This window comes from Populus trichocarpa, chromosome 4, assembly GCF_000002775.5.
Source record: "Populus trichocarpa isolate Nisqually-1 chromosome 4, P.trichocarpa_v4.1, whole genome shotgun sequence".
Taxonomy (NCBI): domain Eukaryota; kingdom Viridiplantae; phylum Streptophyta; class Magnoliopsida; order Malpighiales; family Salicaceae; genus Populus; species Populus trichocarpa.
In genome coordinates this window covers 12,645,148-12,671,345 of record NC_037288.2, presented here as the reverse complement: position 1 = coordinate 12,671,345, position 26,198 = coordinate 12,645,148, and the positions used below count along the sequence as shown (strand labels likewise).

General features: G+C 37.3%; 1 protein-coding gene across 1 annotated transcript; it reads left to right on the top strand.

Moving 5' to 3' along the window:
* The first annotated feature begins 11,074 nt into the window (after window positions 1–11,074).
* LOC127905253 (uncharacterized) lies at window positions 11,075–13,169 on the top strand. The gene is made up of 3 exons (XM_052452577.1): window positions 11,075–11,771; window positions 11,883–12,856; window positions 13,092–13,169. The coding sequence occupies exons 1-3, from the start codon at window positions 11,075–11,077 to the stop codon at window positions 13,167–13,169; spliced, it is 1,749 nt and encodes a 582-aa protein (XP_052308537.1).
* Window positions 13,170–26,198: the final 13,029 nt, after the last annotated feature.

Genomic DNA, 26,198 nt, shown 5'->3' with positions numbered 1-26,198 from the left:
CATATATAGTTAAAATTCTGAGTAGAGGTCAGACAGTAACAGTTCAAAAATGAGACAGTAACAGTCCAAGTGTTTGTTGATGAGCAATTTTGACTATCATGGAGGCAGAACTGGGTTCTTCTTGATGCATTGAACTTGTAGCCTCATGTCTTAGCTTTCCAACGAGACTAATCGCGCTTGAATCGCAGTTCTATAACTCCAGATATAGTTAAAATTTTGAGTAGAGGTCAGACAGTAACAGTTAAAAAACGAGACAGTAAGAGTTGGACAGTAACAGTCCAAGTGTATGTTGATGAGCAATTTTGACTATCTTAGACGCAGAACTGGGTTCTTCTTGATCATAGAACTTGTAGCCTCATGTCTTAGCTTTCCAACGAGACTAATCGCCCTTGAATCGCAGTTCTATAACTCCAGATATAGTAAAAATTTTGAGTAGAGGTCAGACACTAACAGTTAAAAAACGAGACAGTAAGAGTTGGACAGTAACAGTCCAAGTGTTTGTTGATGAGCAATTTTGACTATCTTGGAGGCAGAACTGGGTTCTTCTTGATGCATTGAACTTGTAGCCTCATGTCTTAGCTTTCCAACGAGACTAATCGCGCTTGAATCGCAGTTCTATAACTCCAGATATAGTTAAAATTCTGAGAAAAGGTCATGCAGTTCAAAATCGAGACAGTAACAGTTGGCCAGTAACAGTCCAAGTGTTTGTTGGTGTGCAATTTTGACTATTTTAGAGGCAAAACTGGGTTCTTCTTGAATCATTGAACTTTTAGCCTCACGTCTTAGATTTCCAACGAGACTGATCGCGCTTGAATCGGAGTTCTATACCTCCAGATATAGTTAAAAATATGAGGTGAGGTCAGACAGTAAGAGTTAAAAAACAACACAGTAACAGTCCAAGTGTATGTTGATGAGCAATTTTGACTATCTTAGACGCAGAACTGGGTTCTTCTTGATCATAGAACTTGTAGCCTCATGTCTTATCTTTTCAAGGAGACTAATCGTGCTTGAATCGCTGTTCTATAACTCCATATATAGTTAAAATTCTGAGTAGAGGTCAGACAGTAACAGTTCAAAAATGAGACAGTAACAGGTGGACAGTAACAGTCCAAGTGTTTGTTGATGAGCAATTTTGACTATCATGGAGGCAGAACTGGGTTCTTCTTGATGCATTGAACTTGTAGCCTCATGTCTTAGCTTTCCAACGAGACTAATCGCGCTTGAATCGCAGTTCTAGAACTCCATATATAGTTAAAATTCTGAGTAGAGGTCAGACAGTAACAGTTAAAAAACGAGACAGTAAGAGTTGGACAGTAACAGTCCAAGTGTTTGTTGATGAGCAATTTTGACTATCTTAGACGCAGAACTGGGTTCTTCTTGATCATAGAACTTGTAGCCTCATGTCTTAGCTTTCCAACGAGACTAATCGCCCTTGAATCACAGTTCTATAACTCCAGATATAGTAAAAATTTTGAGTAGAGGTCAGACACTAACAGTTAAAAAACGAGACAGTAAGAGTTGGACAGTAACAGTCCAAGTGTTTGTTGATGAGCAATTTTGACTATCTTGGAGGCAGAACTGGGTTCTTCTTGATGCATTGAACTTGTAGCCTCATGTCTTAGCTTTCCAACGAGACTAATCGCGCTTGAATCGCAGTTCTAGAACTCCATATATAGTTAAAATTCTGAGTAGAGGTCAGACAGTAACAGTTAAAAAACGAGACAGTAAGAGTTGGACAGTAACAGTCCAAGTGTTTGTTGATGAGCAATTTTGACTATCTTAGACGCAGAACTGGGTTCTTCTTGATCATAGAACTTGTAGCCTCATGTCTTAGCTTTCCAACGAGACTAATCGCCCTTGAATCACAGTTCTATAACTCCAGATATAGTAAAAATTTTGAGTAGAGGTCAGACACTAACAGTTAAAAAACGAGACAGTAAGAGTTGGACAGTAACAGTCCAAGTGTTTGTTGATGAGCAATTTTGACTATCTTGGAGGCAGAACTGGGTTCTTCTTGATGCATTGAACTTGTAGCCTCATGTCTTAGCTTTCCAACGAGACTAATCGCGCTTGAATCGCAGTTCTATAACTCCAGATATAGTTAAAATTCTGAGAAAAGGTCATGCAGTTCAAAATCGAGACAGTAACAGTTGGCCGGTAACAGTCCAAGTGTTTGTTGGTGTGCAATTTTGACTATTTTAGAGGCAAAACTGGGTTCTTCTTGAATCATTGAACTTTTAGCCTCACGTCTTAGATTTCCAACGAGACTGATCGCGCTTGAATCGGAGTTCTATACCTCCAGATATAGTTAAAAATATGAGGAGAGGTCAGACAGTAAGAGTTAAAAAACAAGACAGTAACAGTCCAAGTGTATGTTGATGATCAATTTTGACTATCTTAGACGCAGAACTGGGTTCTTCTTGATCATAGAACTTGTAGCCTCATGTCTTAGCTTTCCAATGAGACTAATCGTGCTTGAATCGCAGTTCTATAACTCCATATAGTTAAAATTCTGAGTAGAGGTCAGACAGTAACAGTTCAAAAATGAGACAGTAACAGTCCAAGTGTTTGTTGATGAGCAATTTTGACTATCATGGAGGCAGAACTGGGTTCTTCTTGATGCATTGAACTTGTAGCCTCATGTCTTAGCTTTCCAACGAGACTAATCGCGCTTGAATCGCAGTTCTATAACTCCAGATATAGTTAAAATTTTGAGTAGAGGTCAGACAGTAACAGTTAAAAAACGAGACAGTAAGAGTTGGACAGTAACAGTCCAAGTGTATGTTGATGAGCAATTTTGACTATCTTAGACGCAGAACTGGGTTCTTCTTGATCATAGAACTTGTAGCCTCATGTCTTAGCTTTCCAACGAGACTAATCGCCCTTGAATCGCAGTTCTATAACTCCAGATATAGTAAAAATTTTGAGTAGAGGTCAGACACTAACAGTTAAAAAACGAGACAGTAAGAGTTGGACAGTAACAGTCCAAGTGTTTGTTGATGAGCAATTTTGACTATCTTGGAGGCAGAACTGGGTTCTTCTTGATGCATTGAACTTGTAGCCTCATGTCTTAGCTTTCCAACGAGACTAATCGCGCTTGAATCGCAGTTCTATAACTCCAGATATAGTTAAAATTCTGAGAAAAGGTCATGCAGTTCAAAATCGAGACAGTAACAGTTGGCCAGTAACAGTCCAAGTGTTTGTTGGTGTGCAATTTTGACTATTTTAGAGGCAAAACTGGGTTCTTCTTGAATCATTGAACTTTTAGCCTCACGTCTTAGATTTCCAACGAGACTGATCGCGCTTGAATCGGAGTTCTATACCTCCAGATATAGTTAAAAATATGAGGTGAGGTCAGACAGTAAGAGTTAAAAAACAACACAGTAACAGTCCAAGTGTATGTTGATGAGCAATTTTGACTATCTTAGACGCAGAACTGGGTTCTTCTTGATCATAGAACTTGTAGCCTCATGTCTTATCTTTTCAAGGAGACTAATCGTGCTTGAATCGCTGTTCTATAACTCCATATATAGTTAAAATTCTGAGTAGAGGTCAGACAGTAACAGTTCAAAAATGAGACAGTAACAGGTGGACAGTAACAGTCCAAGTGTTTGTTGATGAGCAATTTTGACTATCATGGAGGCAGAACTGGGTTCTTCTTGATGCATTGAACTTGTAGCCTCATGTCTTAGCTTTCCAACGAGACTAATCGCGCTTGAATCGCAGTTCTAGAACTCCATATATAGTTAAAATTCTGAGTAGAGGTCAGACAGTAACAGTTAAAAAACGAGACAGTAAGAGTTGGACAGTAACAGTCCAAGTGTTTGTTGATGAGCAATTTTGACTATCTTAGACGCAGAACTGGGTTCTTCTTGATCATAGAACTTGTAGCCTCATGTCTTAGCTTTCCAACGAGACTAATCGCCCTTGAATCACAGTTCTATAACTCCAGATATAGTAAAAATTTTGAGTAGAGGTCAGACACTAACAGTTAAAAAACGAGACAGTAAGAGTTGGACAGTAACAGTCCAAGTGTTTGTTGATGAGCAATTTTGACTATCTTGGAGGCAGAACTGGGTTCTTCTTGATGCATTGAACTTGTAGCCTCATGTCTTAGCTTTCCAACGAGACTAATCGCGCTTGAATCGCAGTTCTAGAACTCCATATATAGTTAAAATTCTGAGTAGAGGTCAGACAGTAACAGTTAAAAAACGAGACAGTAAGAGTTGGACAGTAACAGTCCAAGTGTTTGTTGATGAGCAATTTTGACTATCTTAGACGCAGAACTGGGTTCTTCTTGATCATAGAACTTGTAGCCTCATGTCTTAGCTTTCCAACGAGACTAATCGCCCTTGAATCACAGTTCTATAACTCCAGATATAGTAAAAATTTTGAGTAGAGGTCAGACACTAACAGTTAAAAAACGAGACAGTAAGAGTTGGACAGTAACAGTCCAAGTGTTTGTTGATGAGCAATTTTGACTATCTTGGAGGCAGAACTGGGTTCTTCTTGATGCATTGAACTTGTAGCCTCATGTCTTAGCTTTCCAACGAGACTAATCGCGCTTGAATCGCAGTTCTATAACTCCAGATATAGTTAAAATTCTGAGAAAAGGTCATGCAGTTCAAAATCGAGACAGTAACAGTTGGCCGGTAACAGTCCAAGTGTTTGTTGGTGTGCAATTTTGACTATTTTAGAGGCAAAACTGGGTTCTTCTTGAATCATTGAACTTTTAGCCTCACGTCTTAGATTTCCAACGAGACTGATCGCGCTTGAATCGGAGTTCTATACCTCCAGATATAGTTAAAAATATGAGGAGAGGTCAGACAGTAAGAGTTAAAAAACAAGACAGTAACAGTCCAAGTGTATGTTGATGATCAATTTTGACTATCTTAGACGCAGAACTGGGTTCTTCTTGATCATAGAACTTGTAGCCTCATGTCTTAGCTTTCCAATGAGACTAATCGTGCTTGAATCGCAGTTCTATAACTCCATATATAGTTAAAATTCTGAGTAGAGGTCAGACAGTAACAGTTCAAAAATGAGACAGTAACAGTCCAAGTGTTTGTTGATGAGCAATTTTGACTATCATGGAGGCAGAACTGGGTTCTTCTTGATGCATTGAACTTGTAGCCTCATGTCTTAGCTTTCCAACGAGACTAATCGCGCTTGAATCGCAGTTCTATAACTCCAGATATAGTTAAAATTTTGAGTAGAGGTCAGACAGTAACAGTTAAAAAACGAGACAGTAAGAGTTGGACAGTAACAGTCCAAGTGTATGTTGATGAGCAATTTTGACTATCTTAGACGCAGAACTGGGTTCTTCTTGATCATAGAACTTGTAGCCTCATGTCTTAGCTTTCCAACGAGACTAATCGCCCTTGAATCGCAGTTCTATAACTCCAGATATAGTAAAAATTTTGAGTAGAGGTCAGACACTAACAGTTAAAAAACGAGACAGTAAGAGTTGGACAGTAACAGTCCAAGTGTTTGTTGATGAGCAATTTTGACTATCTTGGAGGCAGAACTGGGTTCTTCTTGATGCATTGAACTTGTAGCCTCATGTCTTAGCTTTCCAACGAGACTAATCGCGCTTGAATCGCAGTTCTATAACTCCAGATATAGTTAAAATTCTGAGAAAAGGTCATGCAGTTCAAAATCGAGACAGTAACAGTTGGCCAGTAACAGTCCAAGTGTTTGTTGGTGTGCAATTTTGACTATTTTAGAGGCAAAACTGGGTTCTTCTTGAATCATTGAACTTTTAGCCTCACGTCTTAGATTTCCAACGAGACTGATCGCGCTTGAATCGGAGTTCTATACCTCCAGATATAGTTAAAAATATGAGGTGAGGTCAGACAGTAAGAGTTAAAAAACAACACAGTAACAGTCCAAGTGTATGTTGATGAGCAATTTTGACTATCTTAGACGCAGAACTGGGTTCTTCTTGATCATAGAACTTGTAGCCTCATGTCTTATCTTTTCAAGGAGACTAATCGTGCTTGAATCGCTGTTCTATAACTCCATATATAGTTAAAATTCTGAGTAGAGGTCAGACAGTAACAGTTCAAAAATGAGACAGTAACAGGTGGACAGTAACAGTCCAAGTGTTTGTTGATGAGCAATTTTGACTATCATGGAGGCAGAACTGGGTTCTTCTTGATGCATTGAACTTGTAGCCTCATGTCTTAGCTTTCCAACGAGACTAATCGCGCTTGAATCGCAGTTCTAGAACTCCATATATAGTTAAAATTCTGAGTAGAGGTCAGACAGTAACAGTTAAAAAACGAGACAGTAAGAGTTGGACAGTAACAGTCCAAGTGTTTGTTGATGAGCAATTTTGACTATCTTAGACGCAGAACTGGGTTCTTCTTGATCATAGAACTTGTAGCCTCATGTCTTAGCTTTCCAACGAGACTAATCGCCCTTGAATCACAGTTCTATAACTCCAGATATAGTAAAAATTTTGAGTAGAGGTCAGACACTAACAGTTAAAAAACGAGACAGTAAGAGTTGGACAGTAACAGTCCAAGTGTTTGTTGATGAGCAATTTTGACTATCTTGGAGGCAGAACTGGGTTCTTCTTGATGCATTGAACTTGTAGCCTCATGTCTTAGCTTTCCAACGAGACTAATCGCGCTTGAATCGCAGTTCTATAACTCCAGATATAGTTAAAATTCTGAGAAAAGGTCATGCAGTTCAAAATCGAGACAGTAACAGTTGGCCGGTAACAGTCCAAGTGTTTGTTGGTGTGCAATTTTGACTATTTTAGAGGCAAAACTGGGTTCTTCTTGAATCATTGAACTTTTAGCCTCACGTCTTAGATTTCCAACGAGACTGATCGCGCTTGAATCGGAGTTCTATACCTCCAGATATAGTTAAAAATATGAGGAGAGGTCAGACAGTAAGAGTTAAAAAACAACACAGTAACAGTCCAAGTGTATGTTGATGAGCAATTTTGACTATCTTAGACGCAGAACTGGGTTCTTCTTGATCATAGAACTTGTAGCCTCATGTCTTAGCTTTCCAATGAGACTAATCGTGCTTGAATCGCAGTTCTAGAACTCCATATATAGTTAAAATTCTGAGTAGAGGTCAGACAGTAACATTTCAAAAATGAGACAGTAACAGTCCAAGTGTTTGTTGATGAGCAATTTTGACTATCATGGAGGCAGAACTGGGTTCTTCTTGATGCATTGAACTTGTAGCCTCATGTCTTAGCTTTCCAACGAGACTAATCGCGCTTGAATCGCAGTTCTATAACTCCAGATATAGTTAAAATTTTGAGTAGAGGTCAGACAGTAACAGTTAAAAAACGAGACAGTAAGAGTTGGACAGTAACAGCCCAAGTGTTTGTTGATGAGCAATTTTGACTATCTTAGACGCAGAACTGGGTTCTTCTTGATCATAGAACTTGTAGCCTCATGTCTTAGCTTTCCAACGAGACTAATCGCGCTTGAATCGCAGTTCTATAACTCCAGATATAGTAAAAATTTTGAGTAGAGGTCAGACACTAACAGTTAAAAAACGAGACAGTAAGAGTTGGACAGTAACAGTCCAAGTGTTTGTTGATGAGCAATTTTGACTATCTTGGAGGCAGAACTGGGTTCTTCTTGATGCATTGAACTTGTAGCCTCATGTCTTAGCTTTCCAACGAGACTAATCGCGCTTGAATCACAATTCTATAACTCCAGATATAGTTAAAATTCTGAGAAAAGGTCATGCAGTTCAAAAACGAGACAGTAACAGTTGGCCAGTAACAGTCCAAGTGTTTGTTGGTGTGCAATTTTGACTATTTTAGAGGCAAAACTGGGTTCTTCTTGAATCATTGAACTTTTAGCCTCACGTCTTAGATTTCCAACGAGACTGATCGCGCTTGAATCGGAGTTCTATACCTCCAGATATAGTTAAAATTTTGAGTAGAGGTCACACAGTAACAGTTAAAAAACGAGACAGTAAGAGTTGGACAGTAACAGTCCAAGTGTTTGTTGATGAGTGATTGTGCATCAAAAGTATCATTAAGTCTCTTATTTTACATATGTATTTATTGTTTTTATTTGGGTTTTTTATAATAATTGATGTGCTTTTTAGTAATGAAGTTTCTTTTAATGTTTCGATAGGTTTTTGGAGCTTAAATGAATTATTTTAGAAAATTCAACGTCGGAATTCGGAACAAAGAATTGAAGAGAAATTTAGTTGAAGATTGAAGAAAATCTTGGTTCAAATAAGTGCTCCAAATTTGCTCCAAAAATCAATTCTATTCCAATTCTAGAAAAGAATATCATATGATCTATTTCAAGCCCAAACTTGCCTTATGTTGTGTGCAAACTTCAACCATCAAACACTTAAGGTTTTAATGTCAATCTTAGCCCAAATAATAGGTACATTTGTATCCTTATTTGATGTTTAAATTCAGCCCCAAATCAGCCCCCAAATCAGCCTCCAAATCAGCCCAAGCACAATCCATGATCTTACATGTCCACACAACAAATAACATTTGATTTATTTTGGATAATTCATTGATCCAAGAGGGCAAGCACATGGATGGAAAGCTGGAGGGGACATTGTCACATTATTTTGGGTCAAAAAGAAGAAAGAGACAGCTCACAAAGGAGGAAGAAAAACGTGCACCAAAGTTTTCTCCAAGCTGGCCTGATTTGATTTTCCAGAACACCTTTCGGTGTTTTGCCCATAACTTTTGAATCAGATGTCCAAATGAGCTGTTCTTTAATGATCTGGAAAGCTAACAGAATGGTCTATAAATATGTCTCTAATAGACATCTTCAAAGGAGGCTTCTAAGAGGGTCGAATTGCTGTCCAAAGTTAGAGTCAGATTTGTGTCCGAATATTTACTGAAATTATGTTGTGTTCTTCTTTATAGATTTCGGTTCTTTAGCTTGTAAAACTTATTATTTCAGTGTGATTCAAGTTATTTCATGTTTATTGAAGTGTTCTTATATATAATCATGGTTGGTTAATCTCCTTCTTGGATCCAAATCAAGGATGATGGTGATTGAGGTGAGTTCTTTAAGATATGAATGAATCTTAATGTTTATCTTCTTATTTTCTTCATGAATGTTTTATTATTGCAAAGAAATTTTAGAAATCATTTAGGTAATGTTATAATCTTGAATTTTTATGCACAAACCTTAGTTTTGGTATAGAGATTGCTTGATTCAATGTCTTACTTAATATGAAAGTACTTGTTCATTCTTAAGCAATAATCAATCTTCATCTTTTTAAACTTCATTGTAATATCTTCCGATCTAATATCACCATCGTTGATATTAGGTTGAGTTATCTAATATATGTTGAAGGAATCACCAATACTTCACCATTAAAATTGATTTGGACCAAGACTTACTTTTTCTTGTCATTTAAAATCTATTTACACTTTTTCATCTTTGAAAACAAATCCATCAATCATTTTCAACCAAGTTATTGTTAATTTAATTTCTCTTGTGTTTTTTTGTTACCTAGCTTAATTTCCAGATCTAGCTCTCTGTGGATATGACCTCGATCTTACCGAGTTAATTTCTACATCGCACACTCGTGCACTTGCGAGTTAAAACAAGCCGAACATAAAAAGCGGTCAAGCAATTTTGGCGCCGTTGCCGGGGAGCTAGCAAGCAAAGGTAACAAATTTATATTTGATTATTGGAAAACAAAAAAAAATACATATAAATAAAAAATCAAATGGCTGGTTTTACCGCCTAAAAAAAAAAATTGACCTCAACTTTTCGAATATTGGACTGTGGACTGACTATTAATTATTGGATTTTGGTTGGTTCAACCATTTTTCTTTTATTGTCTATTCTAGTTAGTTTCTAATATATATTATAAGGCTGGTTTTACCGCCTCTTGTTTATTTTATTTTATTTTGTTGTTATTATTTTTCCTATATTTATTGTCTGAAGTGCTTGGCCGGTTCTACCGCCTCTTGTTTATTTTATTTTATTTTGTTGTTTTGTTGTGATTATTTTTCTTATATTTATTGTTTGAAGTGCTTGGCTGGTATTACCACCTTTTTATTCATGCTTGTTATAATTATCTTTTAATGTTTATTGTTGTTAATATTGCTTATTAGTTGGAGAGTGAATTTCTTAATTTGTTGTATTTTTATTTTTGTGTTATTACTTTATCTTTTACGTTTCATTTACTTTTATTTGCAATCTTCTTTTTTTTTTTTTTGTATTCATATAATTGTTATATATATATATATATATTTTTATCATGGCTAATGTTGAAGATGTAGAGGGTGAAGGGAGTGTTCAAGGTAATGGACCTCCACAATTCAATGATCAACCTAATTTTCGAACTCTTAGGGAGTATCTTCACCCGGCTAGACAAAGTACACCTTCGTGTATTATCTTGCCTCTTAACCAACAAGCTTTCAATTTGAAACCGGGCATGATTCAACTTCTTCCCACATTTCACGGTATGGATTCTGAAAATCCATATATACATATTAAGGACTTTGAAGAGGTATGTAATACTTTTATTGATAGAACATGTACCGAGGAAACCATTCGGCTTAAATTGTTCCCATTCTCTCTAAAGGATAAAGCCAAGCTTTGGTTAAACTCCTTGCGTCCTAGGTCTATAGTTACATGGAGAGAAATGCAAGCTGAATTTTTGAAAAAATACTTCCCCACTCATAGGACGGCAGCCTTACAACGTCAAATGATGAATTTTTCTTGTAGTCCAAATGAGTCATTTCACCAAGCTTGGGAAAGGTTCAAAGACTTGTTAAATGCATGCCCCCACCATGGTTTTGAGATGTGGAGGTTAGTGAGTTTCTTCTACGACTCTCTTACCGCAGATTTTAAAAAGCTAGTGTCAACCATGTGTAATGGTGAGTTTTATGACAAAGAACCAAGTGAAGCCTTTGATTTCTTTGATCAATTGGCTGAAAACACAAAGCAATGGGAGACTTCTCTCCCACTTCATGTTGAGTCTAGAAACACCATTTCTCATTCAAGTGGGAAGTTCCAATTGAAAGAGACTGATGACCTCAATGCTAGATTAGCCTCATTGGCTAGGAAAGTAGTCTCTTGAGATTAAAAAAGTGCATGTCATGAGTGAACAACAAGAGGAAAGTTGTGTTGTTTGTGAGAGTAAAGGACATAGGACAACTGAGTGTCCTACCATTCCAGCCTTCAAGGAAGTGCTATATGGCCAAACTTCTGATTCAAGTAATGTTAGAAAGCCATTTTCAAACCAAGTAGGCAATCCCTACTCTGAGACCTACAATCCTGGATGGAGGAACCACCCAAATTTTGGATGGAGAAATGAGGGCTCTTCAGTACCTCAAACATTTCAACCTCCACCCCAACCATTTCATACTCCCATACATAACACATACCAACCACCTCATAAGAGATCCCTAGAGGATACTCTTCAACAATTCATGCAAACACAAGGAGGAATCAACAACCAAGCTTACAAATTTCAAGACCAGACCAATAGGACCTTAGATGACATTCGAAGTCAACTAACCAAGTTGACTCAATCACTAAGCATTCAAGAGAAGGGAAAGATTCCAGCTCAACCAATGCCAAATCCTAGAGGTCAGGTACACATGAGTGAATCCTCATCTAGTGAACCTTCAAACCATGAACAAGTCCAAGCCATCACTACCCTTAGAAGTGGAAAGATTGTTGACAAAGCTATAGTTTTTGAGATTCCTAGAGGTATTGTGGAGGAGAAATCTAAGGAAAGTGAAGAGGCAATCAAAACACAAGTGACAAATGAGAGCTTGAGTGACAAAGAAGGTGAGATAAATGAGAAAGAGATGAGTGAGAAAGGAGATGATTCAAGAAAAATTGGAGTCAAAGTGAGTGATTTAGAATTTGTTCCTAGAGCACCATTTCCACAAAGGTTAGGGAAACCTAAACATGATCTTATGAACTCAGAAATCTATGAATTGTTCAAACAAGTGAAAGTCAACATTCCACTCCTTGATGCAATTAAACAAGTCCCATCTTATGCAAAGTTCCTTAAGGACTTATGCACAGTCAAAAGGAGATTGAATGTGAAAGAAAGAGTCTTTCTAACTGAACATGCTAGTGCCATCATCCAGTTTAAGACCCCTCCCAAATACAAAGATCCTGGTTGTCCTACCATTTCATGCATTATTGGAAATCATAAGATAGACCAAGCTTTGTTGGATTTAGGAGCAAGTGTGAATTTGATACCCTACACTGTTTACGAACAGTTAGGTTTAGGAGAAATCAAGCCTACTCGAATCACCCTTCAATTAGCTGATAGGTCAATCAAGATTCCCAGGGGTATTGTTGAGGATGTGTTGGTCCAAGTAGATAAATTCTACTTTCCTGTTGATTTTGTAGTGCTAGACACCACACCAATTCAAGGTTCTAATGCTCCCATCCCAGTCATCTTAGGTAGAACTTTCCTAGCTACATCCAATGCTTTAATTAACTGTAGGAATGGGGTGATGAAATTATCTTTTGGGAATATGACTGTGGAGATGAACATATTCAATGTCTCCAAACAAATTGGTGAACATGAGGACATTAGAGAGGTGGATTTGATCCAAACAGTTTGTCAAGAACACTTTGAGAGAGAGTGGATCAAGGATCCATTGGAGAGAACTTTAATTCATGATGAAAGATTTTGTTCTTTGGAATGTGTTGATGAGGAAGTAAGAGAACTCGAGACTTATCTAGATCCAATGCCTATTATGTCAATAGGTCAATGGACCCCATCGTTTGAGCCTTTGATTTCACCCCAAGTGAAAGTTGAGGCATCTCTTGTCCAACCTTATAAACCAGAAAGGAAGCCTTTACCAAGTGATCTTAAATATGCTTTTCTAGGGGAAGATGAATCATATCCTATTGTGATTTCATCAAAACTTAGCATAGAGCAGGAACAAGAACTTTTGAGAGTGGTGAGAAAACACAAGAAAGCAATTGGGTGGACTATTACTGACTTGAAAGGAATTAGCCCTCTTTTATGTACACATAGAATCTATCTTGAAGAAGAGGCTAAATCTGTGAGGCAAATGCAAAGACGATTGAACCCAAACATGAAGGAAGTAGTGAGAGGTGAAGTGCTTAAGCTACTTGATGCAGGTATCATTTACCCCATTGCAAACTCAAAATGGGTTAGTCCAACCCAAGTTGTCCCTAAGAAATCTGGAGTCACGGTAGTGAAGAATGAAAATAATGAGCTAGTACCAACTAGAATCCAAACTGGATGGCGTATGTGCATTGATTATCATAAGTTGAACATGGTGACTAGGAAGGACCATTTTCCACTTCCATTTTTAGACCAAGTGCTTGAAAGAGTAGCCGGAAGAGCTTTCTATTGTTTTCTTGATGGATACTCAGGTTACAACCAAATTGAAATTTCTTTAGAAGACCAAGAAAAAACCACTTTCACTTGTCCTTTTGGTACCTATGCTTATAGAAGAATGCCTTTTGGCTTGTGTAATGCACCAGCCACTTTTCAAAGGTGTATGATGAGTATCTTTAGTGACATGGTGGAAATTTTTTTGGAAGTTTTCATGGATGATTTTTCAGTTTATGAGGATTCTTATGAGTTGTGTCTAATGCATTTGGAAAAAGTTCTTGAAAGGTGTGAGGAGAGCAATCTTGTACTCAATTGGGAGAAGTGTCATTTTATGGTGACACATGGCATTGTTTTAGGTCACATTGTCTCTTCAAAAGGGATAGAGGTAGATAAGTCAAAGGTTGAAGTCATTCAAAAATTACCTACCCCTCGGACTGTGAAAGATGTGAGACCCTTTTTAGGACACGCTGGTTTTTACCGAAGATTCATTCATTCTTTTAGTACCATTGCCAAACCATTGTGTAACTTGTTGTCACAAGATGTTCAATTTGATTGGACATCAAAATGTCAAGAAGCTTTTGAAAAGCTTAAAGGGTTGTTGACCACTGCACCAATCATGCAAGCTCCTGATTGGTCTTTACCATTTGAACTGATGTGTGATGCTAGTGATTTTGCGGTAGGGGCTGTTTTAGGGCAAAGAAAAGATAAGAAGCCTCATGTCATTTATTATGCTAGCAAGACTTTGAATGATGCTCAATTGAATTACACTACAACTGAAAAAGAACTTTTAGCTGTGGTCTTTGCATTGGACAAGTTTCGGTCTTATTTGGTTGGATCTCTTGTTATTGTTTTCACTGATCATGCAGCGTTGAAATACTTGCTCACAAAACAAGATGCCAAGCCACGTTTGATTCGATGGATCCTTCTACTCCAAGAGTTTAACCTTGAAATTCGAGATAAAAAGGGAGTAGAGAATGTAGTGGCTGATCATTTGTCTCGTCTTTCAAGCTATGAGACCATAATTGATGAATCTCCAATAAATGAATTCTTTGCTGATGAAAATTTATTTTGTGCAGGTACCGTTTCCTACATTGGCTCTCCATGGTATGCTGACATAGCAAATTACCTAGCCACAAGTCAGATTCCTTCTCATTGGTCTAAACTTGACAAACAAAAATTCTTGCGCAACGTGCGTACCTTTTTTTGGGATGACCCCTACCTATTTAAATACTGCCCTGACCAAATTGTTAGGCGGTGCATCCCTGATCATGAAATTCCAAGTGTAATTAATTTTTGTCATGCATTAGCCTGTGGTGGGCATTTCTCTTCCAAGAAAACCACTGCCAAGATCTTGCAGTGTGGTTTTTATTGGCCCACCATGTTCAAAGATGTCCATGCCTTCTGTGTTACATGTGACCGATGCCAACGACTAGGTAACCTCACTAGGCGTAACATGATGCCCCTAAACCCCATTTTTGTTTTGGAAATATTTGATTGTTGGGGGATTGATTTCATGGGACCTTTTCCAAGTTCATTTGGTTACCAATTCATCCTTGTAGCTGTTGATTATGTGTCTAAATGGGTGGAGGCCATTGCATCTCGAACTAATGACCATCGAGTTGTGGTCAAATTCTTGAAAGAAAACATTTTCTCTCGTTTTGGCATGCCCCGGGCTATGATTAGTGATGGGGGAAAACATTTTTGTAACAAGCCCGTTGGGATTTTGATGAGAAAATATGGTGTAATTCACAAGGTCAGTACCCCCTATCACCCACAGACTAGTGGCCAAGCTGAGTTGGCAAATAGGGAGATCAAGAACATTTTAGAGAAAACAGTCAATCCAAACAGTAAAGATTGGTCCCTACGACTAGTTGATGCTTTGTGGGCATATCGCACTGCTTATAAGACCTCTTTAGGAATGTCTCCTTATAGGCTAGTTTATGGAAAGCCTTGTCATCTCCCTGTTGAGATTGAGCACCGTGCATATTGGGCCATCCGGCAATTCAATGACAATGAAAATGAGGTTGGCAAAAATAGAAAGCTTCAATTGGATGAATTAGAGGAGCTGAGAAATGATGCATTTGAAAATGCAAAAATTTCAAAACATAAGATGAAAGCTTTGCATGATAAACATATTTTTAGAAAATCCTTTCATGTTGGTCAAAAGGTTCTCTTGTATAATTCACGATTACATCTCTTTCCTGGGAAGTTGAGGACAAAATGGATTGGTCCATTTGTGATTAAATCCATCTCTGAGCATGGTGAATTTGAGGTAGAAAATCCTAAGAATGGAAATGTTTTCAAAGTAAATGGTCATCGATTGAAACCTTATCTTGAAAACGTTGTGGCTGAAGTTGAGACATTGGATCTTGAAGATCCAATACCATTGTAGTATCAAAAGTAATGAGTTTTTATTTTTATTTTTATTTTTATTTCATTTTTATTTATTTATTTATTTTTCGTTCTTCCATCTCTTATATTTTCTTGTTCATGCATTAGGGACAATGCATTACTTTAAGTTGGGGGGTGTGAGGTTCTTTATTTTCAAAAAAAAAAAAAAAACATCAATGTTTTCTTTTAGTTGTGATATGCAGGTAAAAAAAAAAATCAAGCAAGAAGTCAGCTCATGTCCAATTCAATCAGACATTCATCCTTGAGAACAAAAGGGGAGTAACAGTTTTCTAATCTTTATACCTTTCTTCTCTTTCTTTTTTTTCATTGATGATAATGTAAAACTTAATTTTAGATATTTGATTATGTTGAATGCGTGAGATGACCATGCTTGTTAGAAATTTTTTTTTTGCATTCGTACGTGAACGAGTCTTGTTTAGGATCAACATTACATTTTTGGATTCATTATTGTGTTGAACATTGCATGCTTTAATTTGGGATGGATAATATCTTATAAAGCAAGATATAGCATACTTTTTTTTTTAAGATTATTGAAGTACATCTTTCCTTGTAAAAGTTGTGTGAGTTGTGTGATTATGCATGAAAGATGAATGTGATGCTTTACTTGTGATTATCCCTTTTGATCTAGTCCTAAACAAGGTTTAAGTGAATAGAGTAATCATTATTACACAAATGTGTACAAAGTTCTATCTACTCCAATGTTTTGAGTTGCTCAGTAACTAGGGGTATTCATCACAAATGTTTATCTTTACGTCAAACGACAGCTTGAAATATGAGTATGCAAAGCACTTTAAGTTTGTGACTTTGTGAGTAACCGGGTGCATTCATCACAAATGTTTGTATTCGCGTCAAAAGGGAAGTGACCACTTAAAGAAAAAGAATAAATAATATCAAAAAAAAAAGAAAAAGAAAAAAAAAGAAAAAGAAATATATAGATACTTCTCTAGTTCGCTACCTTGTTTGTAGTAGTGAGAAGGGAAGATTACAAGTTGAGTTTTCGCGTGAATCAATTATGTTGGTTGCATGATAAATACGATTGAATTTGGAATTTTGTATGGATGTTTGATTTAGAGAATGTGAGTATGCTTATTTTTCTTTATTTGCTATTGTGTACACTAAGTTAAAGATACCAATGTTTGCATGATAGGTCCTTTAAGTGTGATGAGTCGAGCCTAATTATGTTATTATTATTCTTTTTATTTCAAAGGTTTTATGTTTTGTTTTGCTTGAGGACTAGCAAAATCTAAGTTGGGGGGTGTGATTGTGCATCAAAAGTATCATTAAGTCTCTTATTTTACATATGTATTTATTGTTTTTATTTGGGTTTTTTATAATAATTGATGTGCTTTTTAGTAATGAAGTTTCTTTTAATGTTTCGATAGGTTTTTGGAGCTTAAATGAATTATTTTAGAAAATTCAACGTCGGAATTCGGAACAAAGAATTGAAGAGAAATTTAGTTGAAGATTGAAGAAAATCTTGGTTCAAATAAGTGCTCCAAATTTGCTCCAAAAATCAATTCTATTCCAATTCTAGAAAAGAATATCATATGATCTATTTCAAGCCCAAACTTGCCTTATGTTGTGTGCAAACTTCAACCATCAAACACTTAAGGTTTTAATGTCAATCTTAGCCCAAATAATAGGTACATTTGTATCCTTATTTGATGTTTAAATTCAGCCCCAAATCAGCCCCCAAATCAGCCTCCAAATCAGCCCAAGCACAATCCATGATCTTACATGTCCACACAACAAATAACATTTGATTTATTTTGGATAATTCATTGATCCAAGAGGGCAAGCACATGGATGGAAAGCTGGAGGGGACATTGTCACATTATTTTGGGTCAAAAAGAAGAAAGAGACAGCTCACAAAGGAGGAAGAAAAACGTGCACCAAAGTTTTCTCCAAGCTGGCCTGATTTTATTTTCCAGAACACCTTTCGGTGTTTTGCCCATAACTTTTGACTCAGATGTCCAAATGAGCTGTTCTTTAATGATCTGGAAATATAACATAATGGCCTATAAATATGTATCTAATAGCCATCTTCAAAGGAGGCTTCTAAGAGGGTCGAATTGCTGTCCAAAGTTAGAGTCAGATTTGTGTCCGAATATTTACTGAAATTATGTTGTGTTCTTCTTTATAGATTTCGGTTCTTTAGCTTGTAAAACTTATTATTTCAGTGTGATTCAAGTTATTTCATGTTTATTGAAGTGTCCTCATATATAATCATGGTTGGCTAATCTCCTTCTTGGATCCAAATCAAGGATGATGGTGATTGAGGTGAGTTCTTTAAGATATGATTGAATCTTAATGTTTATCTTCTTATTTTCTTCATGAATGTTTTATTATTGCAAAGAAATTTTAGAAATCATTTAGGTAATGTTATAATCTTGAATTTTTATGCACAAACCTTAGTTTTGGTATAGAGATTGCTTGATTCAATGTCTTACTTAATATGAAAGTACTTGTTCATTCTTAAGCAATAATCAATCTTCATCTTTTTAAACTTCATTGTAATATCTTCCGATCTAATATCACCATCGTTGATATTAGGTTGAGTTATCTAATATATGTTGAAGGAATCACCAATACTTCACCATTAAAATTGATTTGGACCAAGACTTACTTTTTCTTGTCATTTAAAATCTATTTACACTTTTTCATCTTTGAAAACAAATCCATCAATCATTTTCAACCAAGTTATTGTTAATTTAATTTCTCTTGAGTTTTTTTGTTACCTAGCTTAATTTCCAAATCTAGCTCTCTGTGGATATGACCTCGATCTTACCGAGTTAATTGCTACATCGCACACTCGTGCACTTGCGAGTTAAAACAAGCCGAACATAAAAAGCGGTCAAGCAATGAGCAATTTTGACTATCTTAGACGCAGAACTGGGTTCTTCTTGATCATAGAACTTCTAGCCTCATGTCTTAACTTTCCAACGAGACTAATCGCGCTTGAATCGCAGTTCTATAACTCCAGATATAGTAAAAATTGTGAGTAGAGGTCAGACACTAACAGTTAAAAAACGAGACAGTAAGAGTTGGACAGTAACAGTCCAAGTGTTTGTTGATGAGCAATTTTGACTATCTTGGAGGCAGAACTGGGTTCTTCTTGATGCATTGAACTTATAGCCTCATGTTTTAGCTTTCCAACGAGACTAATCGCGCTTGAATCGCAGTTCTACAACTCCAGATATAGTTAAAATTCTGAATAAAGGTCAGACAGTTCAAAAACGAGACAGTTACAGTTGGCCAGTAACAGTCCAAGTGTTTGTTGGTGTGCAATTTTGACTAATTTAGAGGCAAAACTGGGTTCTTCTTGAATCATTGAACTTGTGAGTCTTAGATTTCCAACGAGACTAATCGCGCTTGAATCAGAGTTCTATACCTCCAGATATAGTTAGAAATATGAGGAGAGGTCAGAGAGTAAGAGTTAAAAAACAAAACAGTAACAGTTGTACAGTAACAGTACAAGTGTTTGATGATGAGTAATTTTGACTATCTTAGAGGCAGAACTGGGTTCTTCTTGATGCATTGAACTTGTAGCCTCATGTCTTAGCTTTCCAACGATACTAATCGCGCTTGAATCGCAGTTCTATAACTCCAGATATAGTTAAAATTTTGAGTAGAGGTCAGACAGTAACATTTCAAAAACGGGACAGTAAGAGTTGGACAGTAACAGTCCAAGTGTTTGTTGATGAGCAATTTTGACTATCTTAGAGGCAGAACTGGGTTCTTCTTGATCATAGAACTTGTAGCCTCATGTCTTATATTTCCAACGAGACTAATCGCGCTTGAATCGCAGTTCTATAACTCCATATATGGTTAAAATTCTGAGTAGAGGTCAGACAGTAACAGTTCAAAAAAGGAGACAGTGACAGGTGGACAGTAAGAGTTGGACAGTAACAGTCCAAGTGTTTGTTGATGAGCAATTTTGACTATCTTAGAGGCAGAACTGGGTTCTTCTTGATCATAGAACTTGTAGCCTCATGTCTTAGCTTTCCAACGAGACTAATCGCGCTTGAATCACAGTTCTATAACTCCAGATATGGTAAAAATTCTGAGTAGAGGTCAGACAGTAATAGTTCAAAAATGAGATAGTAACATGTGGACAGTAATAGTCCAAGTGTTTGTTGATGAGCAATTTTGACTATCTTGGAGGCAGAACTGCGTTCTTCTTGATGCATTGAACTTGTAGCCTCATGTCTTAGCTTTCCAACGACACTAATCGCGCTTGAATCGCAGTTCTATAACTCCAGATATAGTAAAAATTCTGAGTAGAGGTCAGACAGTAACAGTTAAAAAACGAGACAGTAAGAGTTGGACAGTAACAGTCCAAGTGTTTGTTGATGAGCAATTTTGACTATCTTAGACGCAGAACTGGGTTCTTCTTGATCATAGAACTTGTAGCCTCATGTCTTATCTTTCCAACGATACTAATCGCACTTAAATCGCAGTTCTATAACTCCATATATAGTTAAAATTCTGAGTAGAGCTCAGACAGTAACAGTTCAAAAACGAGACAGTAACAGGTGGACAGTAACAGTCCAAGTGTTTGTTGATGAGCAATTTTGACTATCTTGGAGGCAGAACTGCGTTCTTCTTGATGCATTGAACTTGTAGCCTCATGTCTTAGCTTTCCAACGAGACTAATCGCGCTTGAATCGCAGTTCTATAACTCCAGATATAGTAAAAATTTTGAGTAGAGGTCAGACAGTAACAGTTAAAAAACGAGACAGTAAGAGTTGGACAGTAACAGTCCAAGTGTTTGTTGATGAGCAATTTTGACTATCTTAGACGCAGAACTGGGTTCTTCTTGATCATAGAACTTGTAGCCTCATGTCTTATCTTTCCAACGAGACTAATCGCACTTGAATCGCAGTTCTATAACTCCATATATAGTTAAAATTCTGAGTAGAGCTCAGACAGTAACAGTTCAAGAACGAGACAGTAACAGGTGGACAGTAACAGTCCAAGTGTTTGTTGATGAGCAATTTTGACTATCTTGGAGGCAGAACTGGGTTCTTCTTGATGCATTGAACTTATAACCTCATGTCTTAGCTTTCCAACGAGACTAATCGCGCTTGAATCGCAGTTCTACAACTCCAGATATAGTTAAAATTCTGAATAAAGGTCAGACAGTTCAAAAACGAGACAGTTACAGTTGGCCAGTAACAGTCCAAGTTTTTGTTGGTGTGCAATTTTGACTATTTTAGAGGCAAAACTGGGTTCTTCTTGAATCATTGAACTTGTGAGTCTTAGATTTCCAACGAGACTAATCGCGCTTGAATCAGAGTTCTATACCTCCAGATATAGTTAGAAATATGAGGAGAGGTCAGACAGTAAGAGTTAAAAAACAAAACAGTAACAGTTGTACAGTAACAGTACTAGTGTTTGATGATGAGTAATTTTGACTATCTTAGAGGCAGAACTGGGTTCTTCTTGATGCATTGAACTTGTAGCCTCATGTCTTAGCTTTCCAACGATACTAATCGCGCTTGAATCGCAGTTCTACAACTCCAGATATTGTTAAAATTCTGAGTAGAGGTCAGACAGTAACAGTTAAAAAACGAGACAGTAAGAGTTGGACAGTAACAGTCCAAGTGTTTGTTGATGAGCAATTTTGACTATCTTAGAGGCAGAACTGGGTTCTTCTTGATCATAGAACTTGTAGCCTCATGTCTTATATTTCCAACGAGACTAATCGCGCTTGAATCGCAGTTCTATAACTCCATATATGGTTAAAATTCTGAGTAGAGGTCAGACAGTAACAGTTCAAAAAAGGAGACAGTGACAGGTGGACAGTAAGAGTTGGACAGTAACAGTCCAAGTGTTTGTTGATGAGCAATTTTGACTATCTTAGAGGCAGAACTGGGTTCTTCTTGATCATAGAACTTGTAGCCTCATGTCTTAGCTTTCCAACGAGACTAATCGCGCTTGAATCGCAGTTCTATAACTCCAGATATGGTAAAAATTTTGAGTAGAGGTCAGACAGTAATAGTTCAAAAATGAGATAGTAACATGTGGACAGTAATAGTCCAAGTGTTTGTTGATGAGCAATTTTGACTATCTTGGAGGCAGAACTGCGTTCTTCTTGATGCATTGAACTTGTAGCCTCATGTCTTAGCTTTCCAACGAGACTAATCGCGCTTGAATCGCAGTTCTATAACTCCAGATATAGTAAAAATTTTGAGTAGAGGTCAGACAGTAACAGTTAAAAAACGAGACAGTAAGAGTTGGACAGTAACAGTCCAAGTGTTTGTTGATGAGCAATTTTGACTATCTTAGACGCAGAACTGGGTTCTTCTTGATCATAGAACTTGTAGCCTCATGTCTTATCTTTCCAACGATACTAATCGCACTTAAATCGCAGTTCTATAACTCCATATATAGTTAAAATTCTGAGTAGAGCTCAGACAGTAACAGTTCAAAAACGAGACAGTAACAGGTGGACAGTAACAGTCCAAGTGTTTGTTGATGAGCAATTTTGACTATCTTGGAGGCAGAACTGCGTTCTTCTTGATGCATTGAACTTGTAGCCTCATGTCTTAGCTTTCCAACGAGACTAATAGCGCTTGAATCGCAGTTCTATAACTCCAGATATAGTAAAAATTTTGAGTAGAGGTCAGACAGTAACAGTTAAAAAACGAGACAGTAAGAGTTGGACAGTAACAGTCCAAGTGCTTGTTGATGAGCAATTTTGACTATCTTAGACGCAGAACTGGGTTCTTCTTGATCATAGAACTTGTAGCCTCATGTCTTATCTTTCCAACGAGACTAATCGCACTTGAATCGCAGTTCTATAACTCCATATATAGTTAAAATTCTGAGTAGAGCTCAGACAGTAACAGTTCAAGAACGAGACAGTAACAGGTGGACAGTAACAGTCCAAGTGTTTGTTGATGAGCAATTTTGACTATCTTGGAGGCAGAACTGGGTTCTTCTTGATGCATTGAACTTATAACCTCATGTCTTAGCTTTCCAACGAGACTAATCGCGCTTGAATCGCAGTTCTACAACTCCAGATATAGTTAAAATTCTGAATAAAGGTCAGACAGTTCAAAAACGAGACAGTTACAGTTGGCCAGTAACAGTCCAAGTGTTTGTTGGTGTGCAATTTTGACTATTTTAGAGGCAAAACTGGGTTCTTCTTGAATCATTGAACTTGTGAGTCTTAGATTTCCAACGAGACTAATCGCGCTTGAATCGCAGTTCTATAACTCCATATATGGTTAAAATTCTGAGTAGAGGTCAGACAGTAACAGTTCAAAAAAGGAGACAGTGACAGGTGGACAGTAAGAGTACTAGTGTTTGATGATGAGTAATTTTGACTATCTTAGAGGCAGAACTGGGTTCTTCTTGATGCATTGAACTTGTAGCCTCATGTCTTAGCTTTCCAACGATACTAATCGCGCTTGAATCGCAGTTCTACAACTCCAGATATAGTTAAAATTTTGAGTAGAGGTCAGACAGTAACATTTCAAAAACAGGACAGTAAGAGTTGGACAGTAACAGTCCAAGTGTTTGTTGATGAGCAATTTTGACTATCTTAGAGGCAGAACTGGGTTCTTCTTGATCATAGAACTTGTAGCCTCATGTCTTATATTTCCAACGAGACTAATCGCGCTTGAATCGCAGTTCTATAACTCCATATATGGTTAAAATTCTGAGTAGAGGTCAGACAGTAACAGTTCAAAAAAGGAGACAGTGACAGGTGGACAGTAAGAGTTGGACAGTAACAGTCCAAGTGTTTGTTGATGAGCAATTTTGACTATCTTAGAGGCAGAACTGGGTTCTTCTTGATCATAGAACTTGTAGCCTCATGTCTTAGCTTTCCAACGAGACTAATCGCGCTTGAATCGCAGTTCTATAACTCCAGATATGGTAAAAATTTTGAGTAGAGGTCAGACAGTAATAGTTCAAAAATGAGATAGTAACATGTGGACAGTAATAGTCCAAGTGTTTGTTGATGAGCAATTTTGACTATCTTGGAGGCAGAACTGCGTTCTTCTTGATGCATTGAACTTGTAGCCTCATGTCTTAGCTTTCCAACGAGACTAATCGCGCTTGAATCGCAGTTCTATAACTCCAGATATAGTAAAAATTTTGAGTAGAGGTCAGACAGTAACAGTTAAAAAACGAGACAGTAAGAGTTGGACAGTAACAGTCCAAGTGTTTGTTGATGAGCAATTTTGACTATCTTAGACGCAGAACTGGGTTCTTCTTGATCATAGAACTTGTAGCCTCATGTCTTATCTTTCTAACGATACTAATCGCACTTAAATCGCAGTTCTATAACTCCATATATAGTTAAAATTCTGAGTAGAGCTCAGATAGTAACAGTTCAAAAACGAGACAGTAACAGGTGGACAGTAACAGTCCAAGTGTTTGTTGATGAGCAATTTTGACTATCTTGGAGGCAGAACTGCGTTCTTCTTGATGCATTGAACTTGTAGCCTCATGTCTTAGCTTTCCAACGAGACTAATAGCGCTTGAATCGCAGTTCTATAACTCCAGATATAGTAAAAATTTTGAGTAGAGGTCAGACAGTAACAGTTAAAAAACGAGACAGTAAGAGTTGGACAGTAACAGTCCAAGTGCTTGTTGATGAGCAATTTTGACTATCTTAGACGCAGAACTGGGTTCTTCTTGATCATAGAACTTGTAGCCTCATGTCTTATCTTTCCAACGAGACTAATCGCACTTGAATCGCAGTTCTATAACTCCATATATAGTTAAAATTCTGAGTAGAGCTCAGACAGTAACAGTTCAAGAACGAGACAGTAACAGGTGGACAGTAACAGTCCAAGTGTTTGTTGATGAGCAATTTTGACTATCTTGGAGGCAGAACTGGATTCTTCTTGATGCATTGAACTTATAACCTCATGTCTTAGCTTTCCAACGAGACTAATCGCGCTTGAATCGCAGTTCTACAACTCCAGATATAGTTAAAATTCTGAATAAAGGTCAGACAGTTCAAAAACGAGACAGTTACAGTTGGCCAGTAACAGTCCAAGTGTTTGTTGGTGTGCAATTTTGACTATTTTAGAGGCAAAACTGGGTTCTTCTTGAATCATTGAACTTGTGAGTCTTAGATTTCCAACGAGACTAATCGCGCTTGAATCAGAGTTCTATACCTCCAGATATAGTTAGAAATATGAGGAGAGGTCAGACAGTAACAGTTCAAAAAAGGAGACAGTGACAGGTGGACAGTAAGAGTACTAGTGTTTGATGATGAGTAATTTTGACTATCTTAGAGGCAGAACTGGGTTCTTCTTGATGCATTGAACTTGTAGCCTCATGTCTTAGCTTTCCAACGATACTAATCGCGCTTGAATCGCAGTTCTATAACTCCAGATATAGTTAAAATTTTGAGTAGAGGTCAGACAGTAACATTTCAAAAACAGGACAGTAAGAGTTGGACAGTAACAGTCCAAGTGTTTGTTGATGAGCAATTTTGACTATCTTAGAGGCAGAACTGGGTTCTTCTTGATCATAGAACTTGTAGCCTCATGTCTTATATTTCCAACGAGACTAATCGCGCTTGAATCGCAGTTCTATAACTCCATATATGGTTAAAATTCTGAGTAGAGGTCAGACAGTAACAGTTCAAAAAAGGAGACAGTGACAGGTGGACAGTAAGAGTTCAAGTGTTTGTTGATGAGCAATTTTGACTATCTTAGAGGCAGAACTGGGTTCTTCTTGATCATAGAACTTGTAGCCTCATGTCTTAGCTTTCCAACGAGACTAATCGCGCTTGAATCGCAGTTCTATAACTCCAGATATGGTAAAAATTCTGAGTAGAGGTCAGACAGTAACAGTTCAAAAATGAGATAGTAACATGTGGACAGTAATAGTCCAAGTGTTTGTTGATGAACAATTTGGACTATCTTGGAGGCAGAACTGCGTTCTTCTTGATGCATTGAACTTGTAGCCTCATGTCTTAGCTTTCCAACGACACTAATCGCGCTTGAATCGCAGTTCTATAACTCCAGATATAGTAAAAATTTTGAGTAGAGGTCAGACAGTAACAGTTAAAAAACGAGACAGTAAGAGTTGGACAGTAACAGTCCAAGTGTTTGTTGATGAGCAATTTTGACTATCTTAGACGCAGAACTGGGTTCTTCTTGATCATAGAACTTGTAGCCTCATGTCTTATCTTTCCAACGATACTAATCGCACTTAAATCGCAGTTCTATAACTCCATATATAGTTAAAATTCTGAGTAGAGCTCAGACAGTAACAGTTCAAAAACGAGACAGTAACAGGTGGACAGTAACAGTCCAAGTGTTTGTTGATGAGCAATTTTGACTATCTTGGAGGCAAAACTGCGTTCTTCTTGATGCATTGAACTTGTAGCCTCATGTCTTAGCTTTCCAACGAGACTAATCGCGCTTGAATCGCAGTTCTATAACTCTAGATATAGTAAAAATTTTGAGTAGAGGTCAGACAGTAACAGTTAAAAAACGAGA

Coding starts and splice junctions, on each gene's coding strand:
- LOC127905253 (XM_052452577.1), top strand. CDS start 11,075: ATGAGTGAACAACAAGAGGAAAGTTGTGTTGTTTGTGAGAGTAAAGGA. Junction 11,772..11,882: donor GAGCTTGAGTGACAAAGAAG/GTGAGATAAATG, acceptor CACAAAGGTTAG/GGAAACCTAAACATGATCTT. Junction 12,857..13,091: donor AAGATGAATCATATCCTATT/GTGATTTCATCA, acceptor TACTTGATGCAG/GTATCATTTACCCCATTGCA.